Genomic DNA, 25750 nt, shown 5'->3' on the forward strand with positions numbered 1-25750 from the left:
TTGTATTTTTGAGACTGCCTCACTAAGTTACTCAGGCTGGACCCGATCTTGTAATCCCCTTGCTTTACCCCGGAGTGACTGGGATTACAGGCCTGAGTCAGACCTGTTGTCAAGCTATAGCGATCAGAATTAGACAACCAAATACAGCTCTGCCCTGAAAGCGTTTCGATTCTGGTAAGCAGAAACAACATACATAATTAACACACAGTTAAATAAGGAACCAGCCACCGAAGGAAACATTGTGGGAGTGACCGGGGAAGGGGCGACCAGGGGCGATATTTAAATTGCGCAGGAGACACACTCTTCAAGCCAATTCTCCAGTCTGACGTTACCATACCCTTTCCCCGTATTTCAATCTTTCGCTTCGGGTCCTCTCTCTCTTCACTGGCTCGCTCCTTACAAAGACTGTCACTCTCGCAACCACTTTTCTCCCCTTTGCATCCACTAATTTTTCGGCTATATTCTAGTCTTTTTCAGTTTTGTGTGGGCGTGTATTTTATTTCGGCGCGTACATGACTGAGCCCGCAGTGAAGTAAGAGAACAAGTTGAGGAATTCTTTTTTCGCTCTCCCAGTGGGTCTCAGGATCGAACTCGGGGTGTTGAGCATGGCCGCCAGCGCCTTCGCCCGTGGAGCCACCTCGTCGGTCTTGGAGGCGTGACCATCGCTTTTAAGCACGGGTCACCTTTTACGTTTGTCACCTCCTATGCGCTTCTCGAGGACGCGCCGAGGACCCGCCTCGCTCACCTGACCGGCTCCATACTGAGAGCCCGGAAAGAGCAGTGTGGCGCACAGGAAACCGGAAGTCCCGCGCTTACTTCGGGGGGCGTGGCCTTCCGGCGAGCGCGGCTCGCCACTTGGCTCGACTGCGCGTGCGCAGGGTCGGCGCTCTGGTGTGGGACATGGCGGCGCGTTCGCTGTGGGCGGTGCAGAGGCTGCAGCGCCTCCTGGCCTCCGGGGCCGTGTCAGGGAGCAGGTAAGAGGGGCAGCGGGACCCGGCAGGCCGCGGTGTGGGCGCGGCGATGGGCAGCTGTGGGAAGGAAAGCGAGGGCGGCTCGGCGCCAGCGAGGACCGGCCTCAGGCCCCGTGACCCCGGCGTCCACGCCGCGTCTCTTGTAAGGGAGGCTGAGGCCCATGGGCGCGCCTTTCCCGGGCAAGGAAGATAAGTGGATCCGAGGCCACGTCCTGGGAAGTAGACTCGGAGACGGAACTCTTCCTAGCCCCTGCTCACCCGTTTCTAACAGGGATGTATTGGGGTTCTTAGTCTGGCTCCATGTGGTCTAGTTACCCTCTCCAGCCCTCGGAGCATCGTTCTACCTGTGTGTAAAAGGAGAGCATTGGACCACTCTCCAAACGGCCTTTCTTTCCCTCTGTCTCAGGGATAGTCTGAAATTACAGTTGCCGTCAGGGGACTGCAGAACCGGTGGCAGTCTCTTTTTTATTATTATTATTTCACGTTTAATAACTGAAGAAAGTAGAATTTAGGAAAATCTACTAAGTTTTCCGAGAAATCTTAAGGAAGTTACCACGTCCAGAAACCAGTCGTGGTTCTCGAATAGGTGCTTTTGTATTAGTGAACACGGTTCGTTATTCTCAGGCGATATTCCTAAGAAAGAATTGCACATAGAACTCTGACTCGTAAATTAGCTGCGGGGAAAATCCAGGAAATTTGCATGGCCATTTGTCATTCTTTATCTTGATGCACCTGACCTAACTAACACACCCGCCCTACCAGAGCTGTAAGGCGTTGGATTCAATGCTCAGGGCCGGGTGGTTTGTTTTCCTACCTTTGGCAGTTTGTTGGGTGAGGTTAGGAAAGAATTAAAGAGTAGTTTCTTCTGAAGTCATTGAGCGCTGGCCTCTTTCTTCTCTTCAAGCTGGCCATTTTGACCAGCTTTCTGTTTGTCCAGGATAAATGTGGTGTTTTAGACGGGCTGGTCTTTGTCCAGGTATAATTTGCCCCACATATATCTATAATTCTGTTTTCTGAACCAAGTACTTAGGAGCGTGTATAATTAGATATCAGACCATAATAAAATTCAAGACCAGCCTAAAAAGCTTGGGAAATGGAAGTTCTCTCACCTGTCTCTAAGTCGGTTCTTTGCTATGCCTGGCATGCCCTTTTATTGAAACAGACTCCTTTACCCCCACCCCCGGAAGCCTTCGTTTAGATTTCTGCCATCTCAGTGACCACTGTGCAGTGTATGTGTGTTCGTATACGTAATAAACTGTTTGCTTTAAAAAGGTCTTGGAACCGTAGATTGGTTAACCTGATAGTTTTTCACTTGAAATAATTAATTACCCGGATCTAGGGGGTATAATGAGAACTTTCTTAAACTAGAGGTCAGAACTGCCAAGGTTCAAGGTCTACTCTAAACTAGGTCCTGGTCTGCATTTCTTTGTAAACTGAACCAACTATCAAACATTTAATGATACCAAGAGCAAGGGCCCATAGTAGCCAAGGATGGAGGTTTTTTTGGTTTTGTTTTTTAATAAAAGTTTTATTGCAAGGATGACAGGAACAGAAAGTGTATCTCTTTCCCTGGTCAATTGATGGGGGAAATTTATAGGGAGAGAGAGGCTGTTTCTCATTTAGGTGGTGAGAATGAGAAAGATCTAGGGTAATGTAGATGTCATCATGCCTCTTCACAAGTCATGTGCTTCTTTTGAGGTGGTGATTATGTTTTTGTGCTTAGGATTTTGAGCTTGTGATATCAAATGTCATTGGCAAGGAAACTGGCTTGTGGGACCATCCATTCTTTAAAAGCCTGTTTGAAAGCAATTCCAGAAAGACAACTTCAAATGCTTTGTTAGTAGAGGAATTTATGTCTTGAACAAGTCATTAAACTGCAAACCTCACTTCTTGAGTTCTTTTCATCAGTAAAGTAGGATTTGTTGTGGGGAGCTGAGAAAGACCTCAGTGGGTGAAGTCCTGAGTTAATGTCCAGGTCAAAACTCCAGAGCCTCAGACCCATGGAGGAATGGCAAAGCCTTCCTTCTGGAGTGAGATTTGGAGGCATGGTGGACCGAGCAAAGGTGTTAATAGTGTGTGCAGAAATAGTTTCTAGCATTCTCCCTCCCTGGATGTGTACAGCCTGAAGACTGCTCCCCTACAGAGATTACTTCTTCTGACATTAACCTGATCCAGCTGTACACCATAAGCCCTGCCTCCTTGTTCAGCCTTATGCAGTAACTTCATCTCACTCTGCAATCTATATAATAAGCTATATATAACGAAAGCTTCCAGGGTCCTGGAGTTTCTCCAGTCAAAAGCCCTCTGACTACCTGATCCCAGCTTTCTGTCTTTTCTTCACATTCTCACCACACCAGTCATCTGTCCCTGGAATTCTGTTGGATGCAGCAAAGTGGTGCCCAACCAGGGACATGTACAGTGGCTGAGGGAAACTCCCATTGGTCAAATGAGGTACCACTTCCAAGACAAGTGTGTTTGTGCAGATAAAAAAGAGGAAAAAGAGAAAGAGAAAGAAACATAAGAAAGAAATAAGGAGCCGGGTGTTGGTGGCGCACGCCTTTAATCCCAGCACTCGGGAGGCAGAGGCAGGCGGATCTCTGTGAGTTCGAGACCAGCCTGGACTACCAAGGGAGTTCCAGGACAGCCTCCAAAGCCACAGAGAAACCCTGTCTCGAAAACCAAAAAAAAAAAAAAAGAAAGAAAGAAAGAAAGAAAGAAAGAAAGAAAGAAAGAAAGAAGGATAAAGGAACAAAGGGAGAGAGGGCATGGCAAGTATCAGGTATAATATGGGACAAAGAGACTCTTAAAAATAAGAAATTATATTTTAGTACCTAGAGATTTTTGAGAAATCCTGGAAGCAGAGTAAAAACATTGCAGCCCCCTCATTGTATATTTAGGTAACAGGTGTCCTTGATAGATTCTTTTCACTAGCGGCCCAAGTTGATACTACAAGGCACACCCCTCCCCCCGTGGTAATTTCTCTCCTGGATGAGTTGACTATCAGAAAAATTGGCCTGTAGATTAGTGGCCATTTGGCAGTGTCAGGTAGGGTATTCATTGCAACCACTGCTTTGGTAGGAAAACCATACAGGTCAAATACTCACGCCCAAAAGCCCTTGGAACACCCAGTCTTTGTTAGAAAAAAGAAATAGAGTAAATGGACGTAGTACAGTTAAGAGCCTTAAATAAAGTCATGCATGCAGGCAGTAGGTCCCTACAGCCAGGACTGCCATCACCTACTTCTACACCATTACATTTTCATTTAATTAACTTAGAAGATTTTACTGCTTTTCCTATCCATGTTTATAGTGACCGCTCCTATGTAGTCAGAATAGCACAAGCCTTGGAGATGGCTACACTAGTCAGAGCCTCAATCAAGAATTATATCATCTTACATAGGACTCAGGAACTCTGTGTCATCACCAGAGTTCTTGCTATATTCGTCATATTCAGTTGCACATCAGTCTCCCTCAGCCAGTGCCTTGGTCTCAGGATCCCTGCTCTGCTTCTCTGCTGCTGTGTAGTCCGTCTTAAGACAAGCTTATTATAGTTTATTATAGTCTGTAGGTGGAGTTTTTCATCCTGCTAGCCCACTTCCAAATATCCACACAGAGACTTATTATTAATAATACGCTCAGCCAATAGCTCAGACTTGTTACTAGCTAACCCTTACATTTTAAATTAATCCATATTTGTTATCTATGCTCTGTGACAACGCTCGATACCTTTTCTTAATAGGGCAAGTTCATCTCTCTGTGTCTCCTTGAGATTCTCAGACTCCACCCTTTTTCCAGCATCCTCTTTGGTTCTCGCGCCTAACTTTATCCTTTTTGGCTATAGACTGGTCAGCTTCTTTATTAAACCAATCACAATGACATATATTCACGCAGTATAAAGGAATATTCCATAATAGGCATGCTGTGTACCGTCAAAATGCCACCTCTTTAAAGTGGAATTGCCACCTCCCAAGAACAGGCGAGGCAAATAGTTAAGCAGTGCAACCAATGTGTTTCTTTTTAGCCCATCACTCATGAAGTGTTAACCCAAGAGGCTTAACTGCAGATGGATGTTATTCATGTCTCTTCCTTTGGGAAATATATCTTGTGTGTTTAATGCTGATACCTATTCTCAGTTTATGCCTCTTCACATGGGAGACTGCAGAACAGACCACACTGTTTACCTGGGGCAAATGATTTAAGAGGAAATGATAAATGATGTGAGAAGTACAAGCTTTTTTATGGTAACAAAGATATTCTGAGATTTCAGAATTGGTCAACTCTGGACATAGTAAAAATGTTTGAATTGTACTCTTGAAATGGTAAATTGTATGGCATGACGACTGCATAATGATGAAGCTTTGAGTGTGTGGGAGCTTTGCCTGCTTTTTGTCTGCATCGCCTGCATGCCTGCTACCCACAGAAGCTAGAAGGCATTAGATCCCCTAGAACTGGAGTTACAGATGCTTGTGAGTTGCCGAATGGATGCTTGGAATTGAATATAGGTCTTCTGGAAGAGCAGTCAATGTTCTTAACTGCTGAGCTGTTCTTCTCACCCGAAAACTGTTACTTTTAAGAGCACTTTAAAATCTAGTCGTGTTTCAGATGTTGGGCAATAAAAACATGAGGTAGATAGATAAAATAGAAAGGTGTTTAGGAAGGACTTTGTAGCATTTGTCACCAAGACTAAAAGCTATGGAGAGTTTCATTGTGGGTTGCTTTGGGGCTCGAACTGTTGTGGTTTGCCTTTGTATGGTGGCATTTTTTCATTATGTGCCATTACCCTACCCCACCCTCTTAGGGGATGGCTACACCCATTCAGCACTGCCACCCAAAGAACTGCTGGGGAAGACTGCAGTTCTGAGGACCCTCCTGATGTACTCGGTCCCTCCCTTGCTGAACAAGCCTTAAGGCTAAAAGCTGTTAAACTTGAAAAAGAAGTCCAGGATTTAACAGTAAGTAGTAGATTTTATATTATTTGTTGTGTATTATCTCTTCTCTGGTTTAAATGTTCTAGCAAAGTGTGTGTGTGTGTGTGTGTGTGTGTGTGTGTGTGTGTGTGTGTAATGAACTTTTGTCTGAAATGGTTCTGTACCCATCTTCCTCCACTGCTTTCTTGCTGGGCCTATGGGGGGTGGGAGTTCGTGGTTTTTAAGGATGGTGCCTTGTTTTGGTTCCCTTTTGTTTCACAGTACTCAGATAGCTGATGGTTTGGCAGTTCAAGGTTGTACGGTGCCTGTCGGGTGATAGAGAATAAATACTTGCTGGGTGTGTGAGGTCTTTGTACTCTGGTAATCAGAGAACATCCTGCCTACTGGGCACAGTCATGATTGAGCTCTATGAGAAGAGATAGCTAAAATAGAGCAAAGCCACTCAGGACTCCAGGGTGCTGGGAAATGTGTCTTATGAGAGCAATTAAAGAAATGGAGAACTAAAGAGAAAAGAGGACCAAACAGGAAATAGGTGTTAGGTTTTGGTTTTGGTTTTTTGAGACAGGGTTTCTCTGTGAAACAGCCCTGGCTGTTCTGGAACTCACTTTGTAGACCAGGCTGGCCACAAACTCATAGAGATCTGCCTGCCTCTGCCTTCCGAGTCCTGGGACTAAAGATGTATGCCACCACTGCCCAGCTTTTTTTTTTTTTTAAGATTTATTATTATGTATACAATGTTCTGTCAGCATGTTTTGCCTGCATGCCAGAAGAGGGCATCAGATCTCATTATAGATGGTTGTGAGCAACCTCTTAACCTCTGAGCCATCTCTCCAGCCCCAGTGATAGGTTTTTTTTTTTTAAACTTATTCTTTGTGGTATGAGAGTTCAAGTCAGTGAAACAAAGATTGGCAGTGTTGCCTAAATGTGAAGTTATTTTCTCTGGATAATGAACTTGAAAACTGATGTGTTTAAGCTAGTGGAATTACAAGCTCCTGAAGAGTAATAGATTACTGCTTTGGAAATTTGGAGAGCAGCCAGTCTCAGACTATTTGTTTGCTTTTAAACAACTACTGGTTTTATTGGAGACAGAATCCAAGGCCTTGTGCATGCTGAGAAAGTGCTCTATCACTGAACTGAATCCCTGCCTCTATTACAAGGGCAAGATTTATAAAGTAAAAGCATTTTTCCCCACTAATTTCTTATCCTTGATTTTGCTTTTGATATTTAGCTGAGATACCAGAGAGCTGTCGCTGACTGTGAAAACATAAGGAGACGAACCCAGAGATGTGTGGAAGACGCCAAGATATTTGGTGAGAGATGATTCATGAATTTAGTTGAAGGGCAGGCACCTTTGTAAAGACGTCTGTAAACTGACGTAGTAGAAATGCATCTGAAGATGTCCCCTGACTGATTCATCACATACTTCCCCATAGGCTTTCTCTGCTCCATGTGGGAATGGTGTCATGTTAACCATTGCTGTAATAATGCTGGCCTTTATTTTCTAAGGATGTACAGTTATTACATTCTAGTGTATATACAAATAATATTTTTAGTCATTAATGAACCAGTGAATCACTAAGACATTCAAGAGGATAATCCAAAGAACAGTGCCTTTCCAGGAATGCTAAAGTTTGCTTAATGTGAACAACATTGGCCTGTATGCACGGGGAGTCCACATTGCCATGGACAGGAATCCCTTCTTGTCCCTTCTTGGTATCAGTACTCTGCAAGTCAGTGATTTATAGAACAGCCTGAAGGAAGCTAAAACGTGTGTGTGTGTGTGTGTGTGTGTGTGTGTGTGTGTGTGTGTGTCTACATGTGTGCATGTTTATCCAAGTGTGTGTGTGTGTGTGTGTGTCTACATGTGTGCATGTTTATCCAAGTTTATAGCAAGGCTCAGCAAACCATAACCAGCTGCCTGTTAGTATAGTTTTGAATTTCATATTTTTTTTTCTTTTAATCCATATAAACTTATTTTCTCTTTACCTACAGAACATAAAATCCTTGGCTTATGCCTCTTGTCCCACAAACCCTAAAATGCTTACTGTGTGGCCTTTTACTGAAGAAAGTTACTGACTCCTGAGCTGTGGAAATGTCTGTTGCAAGTAGAACAGTTTTAGCATTGGGGAACTTCTGATGTTCCACCTGCTTGATGAGCAAGATGGATGGACACCAGAAGTCAAGCTTTGAGTTAGAACTAGTTTACTGTGAGTTTACTCAAGAAATGGTAAGACATCTGGGAACAAATTCATATTGACTAACTGCCAAAGAGTTTGGTAGTTGCCCAGTTTATTAACTTAAAACAATATGTATCTAGGCAAAAATACCACAGACGCTATTTGCCTGTGGAGTTTCCTCCTAGTGACCTGAGATACTTAAGAAACTAAAGGTGGGTTGGAGAGATGGCTCAGTGGTTACAAGCATTGATTGCTCTTCTCGAAGTCCTGAAGTTCAGTTCCCAGCAACCATATAGTGGTTCACAGCCATCTGCAATGAGGTCTGGTGCCCTTTTCTGGCTTTCAGGCATACGTGTACACAGATCACTGTATACATAATAATTAAATAAATATTTTTTAAAAAATTAAAAAAGGGAAAAGAAGCTGAAGGGTTTGCAGTGTGCATGGAGGGAGAAGGAAAGTATAAGGGGTTTTCTGTTTATTTGATTTTGGTTTTATCTTTTGAGACAGGGTCTCTCTATGTAGCCCTGGCTAGCCTAGGACTCTGTATAGATGAAGCTGGTCTCAAACTCACAGAAATTCCTGCCTCTAACTGCCAAGTGTTACAATTAAAGACATGAGCTACCATACCTGGTGGAAAGTATGTTTGTTAATGGATGTCTCCCACATCTAGTCAGTTTTCTCAAGTTGCTGTACCGGTGTTTTTTATTGCTTACCTGTGACAAGTCTAGACGGCTGCCCATTTTGGCATAGCTGTAAACCTGACCACAGATAAAGAGTCTGTACTCTTCAGCAGCCCTTGCTGGGCACTATGCTGTAGATGTTCAATGGTGACCATTCCTTACCCCAGTCAAAGTGGGAACAGTGGGATCTCTCAACAGCTGGGTTACTTTTGCCTTGTAACAGTTCACAGTACTCTCTAAAAGACTTCTGTGGACCTTTCCCAGTGTCTCCCTAACAGGCCATAAGAAGGACACTCACCTCACCTTCCTATCTAGCCAGTCTCGAACAAGAGTTTCTCAGCATCCTTTGCAGTGTTGGCTTTTCTTATTTTGTGCTCTCCACCCCCACTCTCCCAGTGAAATATTCCTAGCTTATCTCTTAAAAGTGGCCCTTGCACAACTAAGATAAGCCTGTTTTCAGTCTATTTTATGTTCAAGCTGTCTCCCCAGTTTCCCAGTAGGATTTGGCTAGACAGACAAAGTGTACTAGCCACCTCTGTGAGCCTACTCTGGATTCTGCCCTTAAGGACAGCATTGTTCTCAGACATGGATCTCATTTCTCTGCAGGAATCCAGAGCTTCTGCAAGGACTTGGTGGAGGTAGCAGACATTTTGGAGAAGACTGCCGAGTGCTTTTCAGAAGGAGCCAAACCCGAGGACCACAAGCTTACTCTGGAAAAAGTCTTTCAAGGACTGTCCCTTTTAGAAGCAAAGCTGAAAAGCGTGTTTACCAAGCATGGCCTAGAGAAAATGACACCTATTGGTGACAAGTACGACCCTCATGAGCATGAACTCATCTGTCACATGCCAGCAGGTGTTGGGGTACAGCCTGGCACAGTGGCACTAGTACGACAAGATGGCTACAAACTGCATGGCCGCACCATTAGACTTGCCCAAGTGGAAGTGGCAGTGGAGTCTCAGAGAAGGCTATGAACAAGCCACCAGGAGCCAAAACTCACAGGGTCCTGGCACTTGTGTCTCCTTTATTTATTAAGCTGGTTTGTATTATACATGAGGTCCTTCGTGTGCTCTGCTTTGGATTTAGTCATATTGGCTTTATCTCTACAGTATCTTATTGGTGTATGTGACCTGTTTGGTCTCATCAGAAGTCCTGTCATTGGGCATTTGAACAATGTGACAAGTATCTTATGGCCTTTATCAAAATGTTTACAAAAAATCATTTAAATTGGTACTCTGATGACTGAATCCAAAATCCCTTAACTGTGTTCTCAACTAATTTCTGGAATTAGTACAGCATCTTGTGTCTTGTATTTTATGGGAAAAGTTGATGGTAGAGATTGGTTTGATATTTAGGTACTTAGATGACAAAGTTTTACCCTTGTATAAATTTAAATCAATTGGGTTGACTTATATAGAGAGATTTTTTCAAGGCTTCTTTCTTATTTCATTTTTCATTTAGCCATCTTTTGTACTTGTATTCCCTGTTAGGAGTCACACTTACATTGTTCCATAGCCACCCTTTTCTGGTCCCATTTGAAAGGGCTAAAGGGTCAGGCTAATCTTCCTTTTTTTTTTTTCCTTGTTGGTAAGGGGTGCTCTTTTATTAAACTGGTCTCAAGTCTATGAACAGACAAGCTCCGGTTGCCTCCACAACACAACCCACTCCAGGGAGACCAAAAGCCTCCGTACATCACGAGTTAGAGAGTCAGGCATGGGGGCCAGGCATAGGGCCTGGCCATTCAAAATTCAGAACTAAGTATGCCGGTGGATGATTTTTTTTTTGCAGTACATAATTTACACAAAAGTAATGCTGCTGTCTTCCTTGCGTGCACTCAGAATGAACCGGGCCATCCTTTCCGCATTAGGGTGTGGTGCTGAGGACAAGGGACTTCCTGTAACAACAACAGCAAAATGCAATCAAAGTCCTCTGCCACATTGTAAAACTTTGGGGATGCTTGCCCCAATCAGCTGCTGTCACCTTCACCATTCTAGTTTTTAAGTACTGAGTCAGAAGCACCAAAAAAAAATTATGTATATTTATAATTGATAAAAGAAAAACAAAATTGTCTTGGTTTTGTTTTGATTTTTGGCCTCTGCACATTTTGTCAAGAAAAGATGTGAACACAGCTCTGTCACATCCACCTAGAATCATTTGCAACGCATGAAGAAAGGGCCGTCCGTATTCCTTATGCTCCTTGCTGAACCATATCTGCTGGAAGGTGGACAGCAAGGCCATGGTGGAGTTGCCCATCCACACGGAGTGCTTGCACTTGGGGAGTGATAATGTTGATCTTCATGATACTAGGAGCCAGAGCAGTGATCTGCATCCTGTTGTAGTCAGTGCCTAGGTACATGGTAGTAACACCAGGCAGCACTGTGTTAGCATAGAGGTCTTTGCTTATATTAACATCACACTTAATGATAGAATTGAAGGTAAGTTCATGGGCACCATAATATTCCACACCCAAAAAGGAAGACAAGAAGAACACTTGAGGGCAACAGAATTGGTCTTTGCCGTAGTGATGGTGACCTGACCATTAGGCAGCTCATAATTCTTATCCAGGAAGAAGGATGCAGCAGCAGGCATGTCATACTGGAAATCCAGGGCAACATGGTATAGCTTCTCCTTGATGTTACAGGTTCCCACTTGGCTATGGCAAGATTGTAGCCACACTTACTCTGGAGCTTCATAAGTAGTAACTGTCTATCCAACTGAATCCAGACACAAAATGATGTAGGGGTAGTTCCTGTATGTATGGGCGGGTGGGTATATAAGGTCCTATTCCACTAAGTCCAGACACAATGGTGTAGGGGTGGTTCCTATGGATGGGGACTTGGGTGTGTGTGTGTGTGTGTGTGTGTGTGTGTGTGTGTGTGTGTGTGTGTGTGTGTGTGTGTGTGTGTGTGTGTGTGTGTGTGTCCTGCCTCCAGAGTCCATCATGAAATAATGAGGCCGATAGTACATCAAAGGTGTAGTGTACAGACAACACAGCCTTGGTGGCTATGTGTGTGACTGAGGTGTTGATGGTCTTGAACATGATTTGGGTCATCTTTTCATGAATGGCCTGGGATTCAGAGAGCCTTGGTAAGCATGCTCCTCCAGGGCCACAAAGCATCCCCACCTATGAAGCTAGCTTTTTACATGCTAGAGTGAATGTAGCGATATCTGCTTCCATACCAAATGATAGCAGGTGGGGGGGACTCAGCAGTGGAATAGCTGAGAGAGACCTGTGTGCCAGGTGAACATGGGTTCTATAGACCGTCTTCCCTTATAAGCAAAGAGTTATTTTCAGCCTCTTGGGTATGAAGTCAATTTAGGCAGGCAGGCAAGCAGTACCACCAGCAGTGGCCCAAACACATTTGTATAGGTAATTGCCTACAATGACTGATTCAGTCAACCCTGACTGCTTTGTCAGATTTGCCCTGGGTTCCTATATTAGGTTGTATGGGGAGGCGATGAAGAAAAATGCTGAACTCCCATGAATTTCTCATTTAATAATGTTGAGGTATGCCTTTTCCCCCTGTGGTTGGAACTGACAGATTACCACTGCTCACATCAACAAACTTAATTTGTGTTTTTAGAGCACTAGTGACTGAATGCAGGGTCTCCACAATGCCAGGTAAACACACTACGATTGAACTCTGCTCCCAGCTCTGACAACCTTTGTTTCCTAGTTTTTATATCCATCTTAAGCCATATTTGTGTGAACATCTATCTCCTCTTAAGTATTAACCTTGTAAACTGTATGAACCTGTATATTTTTACATCTTAATATGTATACTGTATAAAAGTTTTTCCAGTAAATAATGAATGAATGATACATGAGCTAAATTTTATAAAGGGATCTTACTGACACAGGAGAAAATGAGAAGTTTGTGTAAGCATGCCTAGGAAATACTAAGTTACAAAAGTAGTATTTAGCCAAAGGAGCACTCAGGCTCTCTTAGCTTAACCTTGCCAGGCTGACAGGATAACCTTGGTTAACACCTGCCTGGGAAAAGTAATGCTGGTCTGTCTTGGGATAACCATGGCAATATTTTACATTGTAAATTTCCCCATTTGTCCAAACAACCAAATCTTGTCATTTCTGGCTCTGTGCAATGTGGTTAATGACTCAAGGTATAACTTGGAGCCAGGAAATGATATAGGCTGCTGGATTTCTGTTCAGGGCAGGTTCCCTTCTGTGCATTAGCCAGAAAGAAGCAGTTGAGTACTGTTACTGAAAGTTTTTCTTTTACTAACCTCTTCTTAGTGATGGAGTAAATTCTCAGTGAGAAGGCATATCCATTCTATAACATAACCTTAGCCTTTCTGTTGTTACTGAAAGTTCCAGAATCTAGTCTGTTTAGGACTAGACTCGAGGCAGCCCTTAGAGTCTTTGAACTACAAATTAAACTGGCAGAAATTGGATGAGTGGGAAGAAAGCCAGTTTCCATTGTATACATGAACATAAGAGTCATGCAGAATCTGAGAGTCTGTGTCAGAAAACCGTGCTTCAATCACATCTTGACCTACAGAACGGGGCTTAGATCTTCAGGAAAACAAAAAACCATAATGAGTGAAAGTGGTCTCATAGGTGTCTGGAAAAGTCCTTTGATACATAAAACTTTGCCAATGTAGAGTTCCTTTTAACCCGTGCATTAAAAAAGGAAATTTCGTCTGTCAGCTACTCCCGTGACTGCAGTTTCCCAAAATAAAAGCCAGCACAATATATAGCAAAGACTATTTTGAGGAGACATATTCTAATCTCAGACTCCAGTCAACCCACAAGAATATGAGGCCATCCTCCTTTGGCCTCCACCAGATCTAAACACTTGGGCAAAGATAGGACTTGGTATAAAATGTACTAGGAGCAGTAAATATCAGTTTTAAATTTTTGTTTATTTTTTATCTTCTGTGTGAAAAGTTTCTATATCCTGATAAGCCTCTCTGCCGATGCAACAATCCAAATCAGACCAAATGAAGCCAAATTAGAAAGACCCACATTTAATAGTTACAGCACTCCTGGATGGCCTTACAGTGCCCCAGAGAGGAGACGGGAAAGGGAGACCAGAAAAACCACAAGTCTCTTCTTGGGGGACAGTTTAAATACCTTGTGGGAGTGGTCTTGAGTATCTCTGGGGGAGGGGCCATCATTTGGCAGGCTTTCTGAGATGCAGCAGGGTTTGGAGGCAGATGGGGGAAGGGGGCTAGGGTGGAACCTCCACCATAACATTCCAGACTCTGATGGAGGATGTTCTTCTACGTATGTTTCTCTTATTGGTTGATGAATAAAACTGGCCAATAGAGGCGGAAGATAGGTGGGACTAGGAGACAAGGAGAATTCTGGGAAATACGGGCAGAAAGGGACCTTGAAGAGACAGCATGTAGCTGGATGCCAGGGGTTGGGGTGAAGCTTCTACCATAACAAAAACATGCAAGATAGCTGAATACACTATGTTGACCAATAAAGCACTAACATAACACACACATTGGTGTTTTGCCTGCATGTGTATCTGTTTGAAGGTGTCGACTCTTGAAGCTGTAGTTACAGACAATTGTGATCTGCCATGTGGGTGTTGGGAATTAACCCAGGTTCTCTGAAAGAGCAGCCAGTGCTCTTAACTGCTAGACCATCTCTCCAACCCCCACCTTTAAAAAATGTTTTTATGACCATATTTTGTGTGTACCTTTTGTCTCCATGTATTTTTTTTTTTCTGAGACAGGGTTTCTCTGTGGCTTTGGAGGCTGTCCTGGAACTCGCTTGGTAGTCCAGGCTGGTCTCGAACTCACAGAGATCCGCCTGCCTCTGCCTCCCGAGTGCTGGGATTAAAGGCGTGCGCCACCAATGCCCGGCTGGCTCCATGTATTTCTGTACTGTGTGTGTGCCTGGTGCTTGTGGAGGCCAGAAGAGGGTGTTAGATTCCCTGGAACTGGAGTTAGAAATGGTTGTAAACCATCATATGGGTGTACTTAAAAGGTACTGTTTGCTGTAGGCTGTGGTTAAGAGCATTCTGACTGCTCTTCCAGAGATCCCAGGTTCTATTCCCAGGACTCTGCAGACAAAAGATTCTCTTGACAAGGCATTATTTTACCACTTCACTAAGTGCCTAATGTAAATTTAATTTCACATTCCACAATACAACTTTGCCTTCATTTCTACAAGATTGACAGATGGGAACAATGAGAAAGTGAGCCGTGTATTTTTGGAGTTTCTAGCTGTCCTTGCATGTGAGCTAGAACGGACTGTCATTTTAGGAGTTCTGTTATCTCGAGTGTGTTCTGATCTTTCCATATATTTTTGCAAGTAGACCAATATTAGGCTTTTTTATCGTTCTGTAGTTTTGCAGATTTAAATCGTGGATTCATATTGAAATGAAGCTATAATTACAGAAAGCTCAAAGGGGGGGATAAGCGGGCCAGAACAGTGTAGTAGACTCAGGCTTGGTAGGCACAGAACAGTGTAGAACTCAGGCTTGGTAGGCGCAGAACAGTGTAATAGAACTCAGGCTTGGTAGGCGCAGAACAGTGTAGTAGAACTCAGGCTTGGTAGGCACAGAACAGTGTAGTAGAACTCAGGCTTGGTAGGCACAGACTTTGAGGGCAGTTCTGGTGCCTGTGACTTAGGCCACCACTCATTTCATGTTTATAAAATGGTTATAACTCATCATACTGTGAGGATTACATGAAACTCCAGTAAGCGCTCCTGTTCTAGTGCTTAAATTATCACATAGTTTTTCTTGCATTTTTTGTATGATTGTCTAAAGCCTAGGGGACAGGGAAGATTGGTTAAGTGGTTATATTAAAAATAATAAGTTGTATGCCAGTAATGGTGGCCTATGCCTTTAATCCCAGCACTCAGGAGGCAGAGACAGGCAATTCACTATGAATTCGAGGCCAGCCTGGTCTACAGAGTAGTTCCAGGACAGCCAAAGCTACACAGAGGATCCCTGTCTGGAAAAACCAAAATAATAATAACAAAAATAAATTGTAAGCTAACGTGCTGTGACCTGTGTGGCTTGGGTCCTGGCACCCTGGCTAGGGATGGTGGGTAAATGAAGAACTGACAGACATACAGACACACGCACAGTGAAGTCAGGATCGTGTGAGATTCTCTAATGCTACCACTCCCATTGTGTGTTCATTAGGTACAGCGTGGGGGAGGTGTTAACTAGTCTCAAAGGAGGTCTCTGGAGGCTTCCACCAGAACATTCCAGACTCTTTGGTTATATCGATGCCCGGGGCTGAGGTGTAGCTTCCACCAGAGTATCCCCTATTTAGTGAGGTCCAGGCCAGCCAAAACTACATGAGACCTAGTATCTAAATAAGAAAACAGATAACTAAATAAAAATAAAGGGAGAGATAGTAAAAGGCAGGTGGAATTCTTAGAAACTGGAAGCAAAAACAAAAACGAAGGATCCAATGCAGACGTGCTTGTTTTTGCATTGCACAAGGAAGCACATCCAGTCAACCAGGTCACCAGCTTGGTCAGCAATTCACAGCACTTGAGGGAGTAACAAGCCCCCAAAAGGATTTCCCCGCCACTATCATCACAGCTAGAAAGGTAGAGCCTAGATTATTCTGCCCCCTGGAAACAGACACCAAGAAGGCACATCACAAAACACTAAAAGGCACATCACAAAGCTAGGAACTGTGGTTGACCTCCCTTCTGTGCATCTCGCAGTGCGACTGGGCCCTGGTCCTGATGTTGAGCTCCAAAGACGCGCACACCTGCGCCTGAGCACAATGAGCCAGCCAATGAAGAACCCGCATCCAAGGAGGAGGGACAGGGACGCTGCCAATGATTGAGCCCTTCCTGAGACAGATGTAGCTAATGGAGACCTCGTTCTGCAGAGGGACGTTTGCTCGACCAATGAAATCCTGGGACCAGAAAGGCTGCAAGTCCAAGCGGCCAGTGGAACGTCAGGGCGGGGCGCGCAGTCAAGCGCCAACCGCGAGCAGGGATCCGCAGCGTGCAGCCCGGTCACCTCCCGCCATGGCCCGTGCTGCCCCGCTGCTCGCCATGCTGGCCACGCTTCTCACCGCTGCCGCTGCAGGCGGAGATGCCCCGCCGGGAAAAATCGGTGCGGGAAGGATGCGGTGGGGTGCTCGGGCGGGAAGAGGGTTTGCTGCTGACCCGGGTCAGGGGAGGGCTGCTCCCGAGAGGAGCTGGGTACAGGAATGCCTAGGGGCTGGTGGGCGCGGAAGAAGCGTGCACAGGGGAGTTGCTGATCGAGAGGGTGGCGTGACACGAGGAGAGGGTCACCTGGGAAGGAGAAGGCCTGGGCAGGAATAGCCACTGACAGCTATACGCAAGGCGCATGGTCACGGAATATTTGCTTCTTGAGAAGCTCTCGGGTGACAAGACAGGAGCTGGGCGGTGCCGTTCGCAGGGGTCGGCTGAGGGCCCTGCTGTGTGGAGCAGCAAGCTGTGGCTGTGGCTCCTTCAGGACGCCAGTCCCTTGCTTAGGATGAGAAAGTTCCATGTCTGAAGGGCATTTGGCAGGTTCTGCGGGCTCTAAGGAGGCTTCCTAGAAGTAACATCTAACCAGAACTTCCGGTCTGTAAAAGGTAGTTCCTTCCGCGGGACAAAACAATAGATTGCTGGGGGTGGATTTGCTGTGTGACAGAGTGGGGAACTTTCCCCCTCTCAGGCTTGCTTGCTAGACAAGTATTCTTCTGCACAGCCCCACAGCCCAGAATGGAGACCCCTAACCGTAGTCATTTTTCTTTATTATTTGTGTGATTTCCCCCAACATTTTATCCCAAAGTTCTCAGACATACAGCAAAGTTGAATCTTACAATCTCATCCATGTGCCCACCACCCACTTGCTACTAACACTACTCACATTCTGATGCATTTCAAAATAAGTTGCAGGCACCAGGACACCTCACTAAACACACCATTGTGTAGTCCTTGTCACTGGTTCCCTTCCTTCCTTCCTTCCCTCCTTCCTTCCTTCCCTCCTTCCTTCCTTCTTTCTTTCTTTCGTTTTAACTCAGTGACCCAAAGGGTCTCAAATCTCTTTGCACATGAACTCCTACAACCAGAAATGCTGAGTTCCTAGTTGTAGGAGTACACAGTAATAAATAATTCCACTAAGCTGCCTCCTTAAACCCCAGTTGACAAGAGTTCCTTGGGACATCTGAGATGGCATAGATTTGCCAGGGCCAGTACAGTACTAAAGCTTAATTGTGTAAGAAAACTACAACAGGCCACAGAGGGTTAAGGCTGACCAAAGCATACTGGAAACTGATTTGTGACCGAAGAGTCCACAGAAAACAGAATGCTGGGGTCTCGGGTATTGAGAGAAGGCCCAGTGGAGGTTGACTTGGTAGCAGGCATGGAAGGATAATGAGTTAGGCAGGCAAGGACCAGGAGGTACAGTGTTTTGTTTTTGTTTTTTTTCTGGGGATGGGCAGTAAGGACTACCCCAACAGAAACAAATGATGATTCCGTAGCTTGCAGCCTGCTTCCTTCCAGCTTGTTCCCAGACACACCTCCCCCAAGTCCTCCCAGTCGATGGTGAGCTGCCCTTTAGCTTTCCTGAATGCCTTCAACCCCCTCGGTGGTTTGGATTGAACCGAGAAAGGATGACAAGGTGCTTCCTGTTGGAGGCCATAGTCCTTGGACTCTAGCAGGATCCTATCTCAATGCTTCTGAGTGGCCCTCTAGAGTTCCCCTTGATGCCCTGCTCACGCTCTTCTATCTCCTCTCACAGGCATGTGGATTTGTCTCTAGGGTCCTGCACAAATGCTCTCTCTATGTGAAGGCTGTATCTGTTGCTTCCTCCTCAGGACTCCCTGAAAGCCTCTTGTCCTCCTTGGTTATGGAGTGTTTTAGCTGATCATCTATGAGTCTCTCTGCCCATTGGCTGCTTAGGCTCCTAGGAACCAGAACCCTCTTTGGTTCATCTCTGAGCCTCGGCACATCTTATAGGACAAAAAGCAGTGTCTGTTATGGATGATCTGTAATCCTGTTCACAGTGACATCTCACTCTTAGCCTGGGGGAGTAGGGGTTGAATGTGGCACTTCCAGACCTTGAAGTGTCCATTAATTTGGAGCTCTCTCCAGAGCAAGAGGAAGGAAGTAGAGCAGAGTGGTTAAGAAGAAATGAAGGGTGTTCCTGGAAGTGACTCTTAAATACTGAGAAAAGAGAGTTGGTTATTTCAGCATGCAATGGATAGTTCACGGAAAAGTCCGACAGGGTCTGGGGACAGCATAATCCCGTTTCCTCTCTGTCCTCAAGCCATTTGAACATGGGAAGGCAAAGGCAGAGTTCCAGAGCTGCTGGAACATGCATGAGAGACGCCTGGGGACTGGGGACGTCTTTATGGCCTTGCCCGGCTGGAGAGGAATACTGGGCTGTCAGTGAGAGGGAAACAGTGTTTCAGATGTTGGGCAGACAGAATTGCAGGTAAGGCAACAGCCCAGCCCAATGGTTTCATAACTAGTTCATTCTCCTCCCTCTCGGCTATTTGTTGACAACTATCTGTCTAGACAGTGGTTCCCAGCAGCATCAGGTGGTAGGTTGGACTTTGACCAAAAAGTCCGTAAAGAGCCAGTGAGTAAATATTTTGAGTTTTACAGGCCATTTAATGGTATTTTTCTACTGATGGTTAAGTAAAAGAAAGGATGTGGTTTTTGTTGGCAGATGTCCTCAGCACCTGGAGGCTGAGAGAGAGACTCACTTGAGTCCAGGAGTTCAAGGCTAGCCTAAGCAGCATGGTGAGACCCTACCTCAAAAAAGAAAGAAAAAAAAGAAAACCTTCTGGGTGTGGTAGTTCACCCCTTCAATCCCAGCACTGGGGAGGCAGAGGCAGAGACAGGCAGATCTCTATGAATTCAAGGCCAGCCTGGTCTACATAGGGAGAAGGGAGACCTTGTTTCAAAAGGAGAGAGAGAGAGAGAGAGAGAGAGAGAGAGAGAGAGAGAGAGAGAGAGAGAGAGAGAGAGAGAGAGAAGAAAGACCTGTTCTTGGATTTTGGCCTATGGGCTGTAGTTTGTTGATCCTGAATTAAGTGCTTCATCAGTAACTGTTTTCACCAGTTAATCCTTAAGTAAGAAAAATGGAGGGCATGGGAAATTTTATAAGAATCTAAATGCATTCTCTGCCTTCTTTAACATTGACTGATTGATGTATGAGAGGGACTGCATGTCGTGGCCCTCGGAGGACAACTTGGCAGGAGTCAGCTCTCTCCTTCCACTGCACAGGTTCCAGGGATCAAACAGGCTTGACAGCAAGCCTCTACATCAGCCGTCTCATTGGTCCAGCTTATAGGCATCCCCCACCCCATCATTTGTTTGGTTTGGTTTTTGAGACAGGGTCTCTCTATGTAGCCCTGGCTGTCCCGGAACTCTCTCTGTAGACCAGTCTGACCTCAAACTCAGACATCTGCTTGCCTTTGCCTCCCAAGAATTGGGAATAAAGGTGTGTGCTGCCACCACCCCACCCGATTTAGTCTCTTTCTAAGAGCATTCTGAATTTTGAGATTCCTCTGTCTTGCCGATGGGAGTCTTCCTTTGGTGAGGATGGTAGTAGGTGCCAGGCGGATGGGGCAGCTCTTGGCATCCTAAAACTCAGACTGTGAGTTCTCCCTTTGAGATTCTAGAAGCCTGCTACGCGCCAGTGCCAGGAGCCTCCGCTCTGCACAGGATAGTGCATAAGTAAGCAGCCTCTCCCGTCATTCCATCTCTCCTTCCCTCTTTGTTCTCGTTTGCTGACAGCTGTTATTGGAGCTGGGATCGGAGGCTCTGCTGTGGCCCATTTCCTCCAGCAACACTTTGGACCCCGAGTGCAAATTGTCGTCTATGAGAAAGGGGCTGTGGGTGGCCGCTTGGCCACCATCTCCGTCAACAAGCAGAACTACGAGAGCGGGGCAGCCTCTTTCCACTCTCTGAGCCTCCACATGCAGGACTTCGTCAAGCTGCTGGGTGAGTGTCCAGCACTGGGGACTCGTGCCCCGTGCCCCAGGCCCTTCCCAGACTCCCCCGGACCCTTGTGGTCAAATAGTCATCTAGCTCCATCTCCTCGTTTTACAGATGGAGCAGCTGAGACCAGAGAGGGGAAAGAACTTGCCTGAGGTACACAGTGAGTTAGTTGCAGAGCCGGGATTAGAACTCAGGTTTGACTCCCAGGCCAGTCTCCCTTTCGGTGTACTGCCTCTTAATTATGCAGTCATATCAGTGTCCTCATCCTGTTGCCCACCAGATACTTAGTACTCTGCCAGGTGGTATGTGAACATTGCCCCAAACCCGACCAGCCTTCAGGATGAGAGACAGAGCTCCCTCTAAAGACACTGCAGCTCAAATCATTAACATCCTTCAGTTGAGATGATAAAGTTGGGACTCAAAGTCAGCATCATCTAAACTCCAAAAGCTCATGCTGTCTGGTGAAGCATTTCCAGTTCTCACACGTGGTCTTACAGGATCAGGTCCTATAGATATGCAAAGTGCATACATGCAAATTCATTCACTACAGCCGGGTTTGCCATAGCAGAAGGTTGAAATGTCCCCCTGCCACCCTCTCTGTACCTGGGGTGAAACACAATGCCATGTAAGTATACAGTAGACTGTCTAGGATGCAGGATGTTGTATATGTATGTCGGGGTGGAAGGGACGAAATCATGACCACATACATATTCTTGAGTGAAGTTCTGAGAAGCTATAAGGAACTACTGTGAGTGAGTTCAGGGACCCATATCAAAGCTAGCCCTGCCCTGTGAGCCTTTAGACATTCTGGAAGGGAAGCATTTCCGTCACTTTGGCTGAGAAATACAAAATGGTGCGTTGTTTTCATTTTCTTGTTCACTAGGAAGAGCAGACGTTTTTCTCAATGTATTCATTAGCATGCTACTTACAGACACGAAGCACAAGGCCCCAGTGCGAAAGCTCAGAGCACTTCTGGGCCTCCTGGGGGCCGTGAAGGGGAGCTGAGGGGCTGCCGGTCTCCACAGGGTTGAGACAGCGGCGCGAGGTGGTGGGCAGGAGCGCCATCTTCGGCGGGGAGCATTTCGTGCTGGAGGAAACGGACTGGTACCTGCTGAACCTCTTCCGCCTCTGGTGGCACTACGGCATCAGCTTCCTGAGGCTGCAGATGTGGGTGGAGGAGGTCATGGAGAAGTTCATGAGGTAGGGCCGGGCGGAGCTGCAGAACGACGTCAGGGGGATCTTGGGTAGGATCTGACGGGTTGGAAACTGTGAAAGATGAGTGAAGGACCCTGCGTAGTTCTGCGCAGGCCCAGTGCAAGCCCCAGGCCGAGGAGTGCGTGGGACAGGGCCCTTGGCTTTGTGACACTGGTCTTCATTCATTCCTCCCACTGAATTACTGAAGCCCGGATTGCAAACGCAGTCGCTTACAAAGGCTAAGGTGGGGTGTAAGTGGGTGAGACCCCTGGGTGGAAGAGAACAGGGGGTGGGGTAGCCTGAAGAATAAGGCCACCCGAGGGAGGCAGCGAGCTGCAGCACACTGTGGCCAGCCACAAGGTTTCATGTCGTGAAATTGTCCAGCTTTTCAGCAGTGTTTATCACCAATTGATTTTGTGAACCAAGTGAAACATTCATGTAGGCAACCTGAGGTCACCCATTTGCAAGCTTTCTGACCTTACTTTGTCCCTCTAGAGCAGTGGTTCTCAGCCTTCCTAATGCTGCGACTCTTTAATACGGTTCTTCATGTTGTGGTGACTCCAACCATAACATTATTTCCTTGCTACTTCATAACTGTAATTTTGTTACTGATAAGAATCGTATTGTAAATATCTGATATGCAACCCCTGTAAAAGGGTCATTGGACCTCAAAGGGGTCGAGACCCACAGGTTGAAAACCAATGCTCTAGGACAAATGTTTCTCTTTACTCTTCTTTTTTTTCTTTTTTTTTTTTTTTCCGAGACAGGGTTTCTCTGTATTGTCTTGGAGACTGTCCTGGAACTCGCTCTGTAGACCAGGCTGGCCTTGAACTCACAGATATCTGCCTGCCTCTGCCTCCCGAGTGCTGGGATTAAAGGCGTGCGCCACCAACGCCCGGCCCCTCTTAACTCTTCCTTCCTCTTGAGTGCTAGCCCATCCTAACACCTCCAGATACAGAGGACACGTGATCTGCACCTGCTCTGTACTCAGATGCCAAGCAGTCACTCCTCCTCTGTAGCCCCTCCCTCCCGTCCCCGTTCCTGGACCCCTGAGCAGCCGCCGCCCCTCTGGCCCATCACTGACTCTCCTCAGGGTCAGATGCCCAGGTGTGGTCCCATGGCATTCTTCCATTCTCCACCCCTTCCCACTCTATGATCAGGCCATACACGGTGACACTTCTTCCTTCCATTCTCCAGATGTCCCCCAAAGCCTCCATACCTCCCCTCTTTTTCTTCTCTCCTTTTAAACCGATTCCTTGGTAATTTCATACATGTGTGTAATGCAGTTCAAAGACAAGCTAGTCCAGAATATATCAGCAGATAGTTTCCCACCTGTGCTAGTTCTGGAACTGGAAGAAATAGAAGAGGAACAGGACAGGAGCTCTGAGCAACTGAGAGCACCGCCAGATCAAGCCAGAGTAGGGGACAGTAATAGTATGAGTCTATTGCCATGAGGTCCAGCTTGGTTCTTGAAGCCAGGACAGACTAGAAACCAGTTTTTAAAAAAAGTCACCGATGCCCAGAGACATGTCAGCACCTTGGGCAGGAAGTGTGATGTGATTGGCATCTAGCCACACTAGGAAGTGTGGTCCTTTGGGACCCTAGACCATTTGTCTTTATCGCTGCACTGTCCCTGGCCACCAGTGAGGGGGAACAGACAAGCCCACTATAGCCACAGAACAGGCCAAAGGGATAAAGTGGCAGGCCTCCAGGACCTCACAACAGGTGGTCCATTTCAAGCCTCTGTGCACAAGACTCCAGTCCCCTGTGTCTCCTAGGATCTACAAGTACCAGGCTCACGGCTATGCCTTCTCGGGCGTAGAAGAACTGCTGTACTCACTGGGGGAGGCCACCTTTGTCAACATGACCCAGCGTTCAGTGGCCGAGTCCCTGCTCCAGGTGGGGGTCACACAGCGCTTTATTGATGATGTTGTCTCTGCTGTCCTACGGGCCAGCTATGGCCAGTCAGCATCAATGCCTGCCTTTGCTGGTGAGTGCAGCCCTCAGCCTGCCTACCCACCCTGCCCACAACAAGCAGGGTCCTATTATCATCGCCCCATTCTTTTTTCTAATCACATTGTATTTTATGTATGCTGCCCGTGCTCATGGTTAGGAGGAAGCCCAAGATCTTTCCTTCCTCCCTTTCCCAGGAGCCATGTCACTAGCTGGGGCTCAGGGCAACCTGTGGTCCGTGGAAGGGGGCAATAAGCTGGTTTGTTCCGGTTTGCTGAAGCTCGCCAAGGCCAGCGTGATTCATGCCACGGTGACCTCTGTGACTCTGCACACTATAGGTGAGTGAACAAAACAGGAGTTATGCCCCTACCGTTCCTAGCCAGTGCTCCCCCTTCTGTACCTCAACCATAATTTCTCAGGAAATCAGGGGAAGGCCCACAGACACTAGAGGGCGCTGTTGTGGTCCGTGTCAGCGCTAGGAAGCTTCCTCCAGGTTATCTACTGTCCCTCTGACCATTGAGAATTTGAGTGGCATGCTTACCTCAGCCAGTCTGCAGCAGAACCAGAAAAGGACGTGGGCATTTCTAACATCCAAACCAGTGTTCACCAAGCAGGGACATCAATATGCAAAATGGACAGTTCAGCTGCCCCTGACACCAGACTCACTGCACCCCCAGTGCTGGGCCCCAAATGGAAAGAAGGTCTGTGGGTAGAATCCCAGGAATAAATGGACGCTTATGTTCTCTCTCCTGCTAGAAGGGAAAGCCCTGTACCAAGTGGCATATGAGAGTGACAAGGGGAACAGCTCTGAGTTCTACGACATCGTGGTCATTGCCACACCCCTGCACCTGGACAACAGCAGCAACAACATCACCTTTGAAGGCTTTACTCCACCCATTGATGACATTCAGGACTCTTTCCAGCCCACCGTGGTCTCCCTGGTCCATGGCTACCTCAACTCTTCCTACTTTGGCTTCCCCGACCCTAAGCTTTTCCCCTTCGCCAACATACTCACCACAGATTTCCCCAGCTTCTTCTGCACTCTGGACAACATCTGTCCTGTCAACATCTCAGCCAGCTTCCGGCGTAAGCAGCCCCAGGAGGCAGCAGTGTGGCGAGTGCAGTCCCCGAAGCCCCTCTTCCGGACTGAGCTGAAGACCCTCTTCCGTTCCTATTACTCGGTCCAGACAGCGGAGTGGCAGGCCCACCCCCTCTACGGCTCCCGCCGCAGCCTCCCGAAGTTCGCACTCCATGACCAGCTCTTCTACCTCAATGCCTTGGAGTGGGCGGCAAGCTCCGTGGAGATGATGGCTGTAGCTGCTAAGAATGTGGCCTTATTAGCTTATAACCGCTGGTACCAGGACCTGGACAAGATTGACCAAAAGGACTTAATCCATAAGGTCAAGACTGAACTGTGAGGGTTCCAGAGAGAGTCCAGGAACTCTGTCCCACACTGAAGATAGAGCCCACTCCAGCAGCACAGGACTGACTAGGCCACATTCGTGGGCTACTCCGCTCTCCACCCTCGTGTACTGAGCAGACGTTCCCCCGTGTGGGTCCAGGTGACCTACTATCTGCCTAAGGATCCTCTTAGAGGGTGCCTTTTTTTGTTTTTTAAGGGAGAGATTAAGAAAAGGGAAGGAAATTCAGGTCAGTGTTTTGGATTTTTTTTTTTTTTTTTTTTTTTGGTTTTTGGTTTGTTTTGGTTTTTTTGGTGGGGTGTTTTTGTTACTGTTCAGGAAGAAATAAAAATCCATCCTCCAAGCCACTTCTGACTTCATTTTCTCACTAGAAGCCAAGATGACTGTGAGAAGGCATATAAAGCAAAGAACTCAGTTTTCTCTCGTTTCCGTCTTCTGTTACCAATTTCCCTAATGCATAGCCTACAGCAAAACATTACAACCAGCTACTTAAGAGAAAGCAAGATCAGAAAA

General features: G+C 46.4%; 2 protein-coding genes across 2 annotated transcripts; both read left to right on the forward strand.

Annotated features, from left to right (window-relative positions):
- Positions 1-850: 850 nt before the first annotated feature.
- On the forward strand, positions 851-10825 carry Grpel2 (GrpE like 2, mitochondrial). Its single transcript, XM_040741737.1, has 4 exons — positions 851-974; positions 5769-5922; positions 7127-7208; positions 9365-10825. The coding sequence occupies exons 1-4, from the start codon at positions 901-903 to the stop codon at positions 9727-9729; spliced, it is 675 nt and encodes a 224-aa protein (XP_040597671.1). The 5' UTR covers positions 851-900; the 3' UTR covers positions 9730-10825.
- A 5842-nt stretch (positions 10826-16667) lies between these two features.
- On the forward strand, positions 16668-25651 carry Pcyox1l (prenylcysteine oxidase 1 like). The gene is made up of 6 exons (XM_040741738.1): positions 16668-16821; positions 20466-20672; positions 21695-21869; positions 23642-23853; positions 24014-24154; positions 24573-25651. The coding sequence occupies exons 1-6, from the start codon at positions 16734-16736 to the stop codon at positions 25232-25234; spliced, it is 1485 nt and encodes a 494-aa protein (XP_040597672.1). The 5' UTR covers positions 16668-16733; the 3' UTR covers positions 25235-25651.
- Positions 25652-25750: the final 99 nt, after the last annotated feature.

Source organism: Mesocricetus auratus, unplaced genomic scaffold (assembly GCF_017639785.1).
Source record: "Mesocricetus auratus isolate SY011 unplaced genomic scaffold, BCM_Maur_2.0 Super-Scaffold_6730, whole genome shotgun sequence".
Classification (NCBI taxonomy): Eukaryota; Metazoa; Chordata; class Mammalia; order Rodentia; family Cricetidae; genus Mesocricetus; species Mesocricetus auratus.